Raw genomic sequence first — 3,681 nt, forward strand, 5'->3', positions numbered from 1 at the left:
TATATATATATATATATATATATATATATATATATATATATATATATACACACACACATATAAGAAGTAATCTTGTAATCAATTAACTTACAAACTTTCTTATTTTTGTTCTAAATTCCTTTCTATAATTTTAACAATAAAATATTACATCAGTTACTTGTACAAGATTTTAGATAAAATTTATTTCATTTGAAAGTTTACAATATAATGTTGAAAGTCCATAAACCTTTAAACTTTGCTCTTAAACATTAAACTTAAGGAAGGTTAACTAAAAATAAAAACTGTACCATTTAACTAACCCAAACACACAAGGGGAAAAAAAATTTAAAAGGCTACATATCTCCTAATCTGTTTATATCACCACGCAAAAAACCAATCCAAGTCCTCTTCTCCACACAACACTGACACAGCCAGCTCTTCGTCTCCACATTTTAGCCTTTTCTTCGTTTTTCAATGGCTCAATTCAACACTTCCTTATGATTTTCAAAATCCAAATCCCTACGTGTGTTTGATTTCATCAAATTTTGACGAAATAAAAACCAAACTACCCTATCTGTCAACTGGTTGATTCAAGACACCACGAAAGTAAAAAGTTTCGGAAAGGAAAAAGCAGAAATTGAGAAGATGCAGAAAGAAAGAGCTCAAATTTTGAAAAGTTTGGAGGCTAGAGTCTTTAGAGAAGAGAAGGAAGCAATTACTTTCGACAGCCGTCATTACTTTGAATTAGTCTCAGCATGAATTGGCCAACTAGAAGAATTGTAATGGTAATGGACAATTCTCCTGTCTTTGATTTCTGAGTCCATGCATGGAAAATATCATGTCAGTGCCCAAAACACCCATTGTGAATTGGCTAGTATGTAATGTATTGGCTGATATTTAAAACCCTGATTCCAAGTAGCAGTAACTTGTTGATCTAGCTGATTATCAAATACATTTGCCACCTCCTTAATTTAATTTTGATTGTTTCAGTTCCTAAATTTGTACTTTGCAGTAGAACCATTTGGGCAAAACCAAAGCTACAACTCATATTTGAACACTAATGAATGTTCTTTGGAAAAAATGGAAGTCTATATCAAGCATTAAGCAAGGCACGTTATAAGTAAACTAGTACACAAGTTTTATGACAAGACTCCAGTCAACATTTGCGAAATGTTATTTTCTTTTGTGAGCTCTATTTGAGAATCGATATTTGCTACACTGCCAGTAGCTATAAATAGTTTTAAACTATTGGAGCTTTTAAAAGAAGTTTGGCAAGGAAAAATTCATTGCAAATGCATAACGGAAGACTGACAGCATGGGGAATACTACAGGGAGGGAAAATAGAATAGGAATAACCAGAAAAGCAGCATTCTGATTGATGTGAACTTCCATTCCATGGAATCTAATAGTAACTGTCACATGCAGATCAGCCATGCACCACCAAACATATCAAATAAGTATCCCAACATCTAAAGCCTAATTTTCATTTGTTTGCTAACCCTTTATAGATGGGGTGGATTCATGATAATTTGAAGGAGAAGGATTAGTGTCAGAACGAATAATGCTCAACAATACAATTGAAAGAGGAAATGTTAGTGCCACTGAACTCAAAGTTAACCTTGGCCATAAAAAGTAATAACAATATCAGATTGTTCCCCACATTTCATTTGTCCCAGACTTGTTCCCTAAAAGATATCAATGGGATTTCATGTAGTAAAAAAGGGTATGGTGATTGATGAGTGGGAAGACGTGCATAGATATGACAGGATATAATGATACATATATGCAATACGAGAACAAAAGTGCAACTCGCAGCTACATGTAAACATACACCCATTGCTATAATATATAGAGGGCTAAAATAAACATATGTGGAATACAGTGGAAAACAGAGATTGTTCGAGGAGATAAGTGCGCTTGCAAAACTTTTTGTGTTCATTTTCTCTCTCTTCCTTCTCTAATCTATGTGTGTGCCTGTTAATTGTAATTTCTGCTAACACAATCCACGAGGGAAACAAGGGTTCTTTTTAGCCGGCTTAGCTTGAGGCAGCAGAGCAAAGTCAGTTTCTCATATATGAAAGAAACACTATATTATGTCTTTCTATTTGCAAAAAATATTAATTACATAAAATAAAACAATCCAACTAGAAGAAATAGCATATTATACAATTTAAATTCAGTCAAAAAACCAGCAACCATGACTACAGAACCAACAATATAACAATGAAAAAAAATACTCACCTATAGCCTCTACTAGCAATATTATCACTTTGGCACGGTTTGTGAAGTATTCCATGAAAGATGCGAAAACATATGTGCATCCCTACATATCAAAGTAGGAAAAATAAATGAAATACGATATATTTAGCAAGCAAGGGGAATGACCATATTGGGTCATATATAATTTGGATTATTTCCCAAAGAAAATTCTAAAAAAATTGAAAACTGGAATTTTGTATTCAAGCATGAAATTTTCTCTCGTGAAGAAGTAGAAACAAATTGTTAAAATTTTTCAAATCAATTCTCCATTTTGGCATCAAATACTACAGGTTCAAACCCAAAGAAGCAACAAGGATTAAATTAAACTACAAACAAAATGAATTGAGAGTTTATTTACCTTGACGAAACACAAAATGGATCCAATCAAAGATCCAAAAACCCCAAGAATAGCCAGGAATCGGAAGCGGTAAATAGCCTACATATCATTTAGAGAAGAAAAAAAAAAGGAAAAGCAAAATTAAAACAAGAACTCAAGAAATTAATAACAGTCTGGACTCTAAAATCACCTTCTCTATGCCCTCCTCTAGAGCCAGCAAGTTCTGCACAGATGAAACAATTACAGGCGATGAAGAAGAAGAAGAAGAAGAAGAAGAACAGGAGGAAGAGGAGTGTTTAGGTTCTGCTGCAGCTAAAGGAACATCAGCTCTTGAACATTTAGTTGTCAAGGAGGTGAGTGGAAATCTAACGCCATAAGGAGTAGAAGCAGAAAACATCGGTTTAGAAATTGGAGATGCATAGGTCGTCTTGATCAAGAAAGGAGCCGTTTCTGTGAGACATGAAGATGGATTCATGGTGGATGATAATTGAGAGGCTTTGGCATTCCTTCAATCGAAAATTAAATGATTGCAGAAACCCTAGGTTTTGTCATTTCATTTGCAGTTCAACGCACTTGACAGGCACTATCAGTGCATAGGACCACGTAGAGATTTACTGACAATGTATGTAAGTGACGGGACTAGCGCCAAGAAAAATGTGAACACGTCACGCTTTTTAAGTCCATCGCTTTCTTTTCAAAGGTTGTCTATTTCTTTGTGTGATTTAAATATTTATGTTAATATTTTGAGATAAAACATAATTAAACATGACTAAAATTAAAGGTACATCATATTAGAAAGTAAAACCAAATGACAATAAAAAATATTAAATTAACAGTGTTTCGTGGTTTGAACAGCACTTCATAAAATGAATTAATTTTTTATAAAAAAATTAACTTTTTATAAAAACGAATTAATTTTTTATGAAACTTTTGAATGCTATAAAAAGTAAATATAAATAAATAACGTTTAATTATTTGAATATTATTTTATAAAATAGATTATTTTTTTATAACACGCATGAGCACTATAAAGAATAAATATAAATAAATAAATATTTAATTGTTTGAGCAGTTAACTTTTTATAAATCAAGAATACTAAAATAGC

General features: G+C 32.3%; 1 protein-coding gene across 1 annotated transcript in view; it reads right to left on the minus strand.

Annotated features, from left to right (window-relative positions):
* Nucleotides 1–3,225, minus strand: part of LOC105634409 (uncharacterized) — a 6,708-nt gene extending 3,483 nt beyond the window's left edge. The window contains exons 1-3 of the mRNA XM_012217265.4: nt 2,766–3,225; nt 2,597–2,674; nt 2,221–2,302 (exon numbers count right to left, since the gene is read on the minus strand). Coding sequence (XP_012072655.1) covers nt 2,221–2,302; nt 2,597–2,674; nt 2,766–3,050 — 445 coding nt within the window. The 5' untranslated portion in view covers nt 3,051–3,225. The remainder of the gene's footprint in view (nt 1–2,220; nt 2,303–2,596; nt 2,675–2,765) is intronic.
* Nucleotides 3,226–3,681: the final 456 nt, after the last annotated feature.

This window comes from Jatropha curcas, chromosome 11 (genome assembly GCF_041381405.1).
Source record: "Jatropha curcas cultivar XTBG-Jc1 chromosome 11, XTBG_Jcur_1.0, whole genome shotgun sequence".
Taxonomy (NCBI): Eukaryota; Viridiplantae; Streptophyta; class Magnoliopsida; order Malpighiales; family Euphorbiaceae; genus Jatropha; species Jatropha curcas.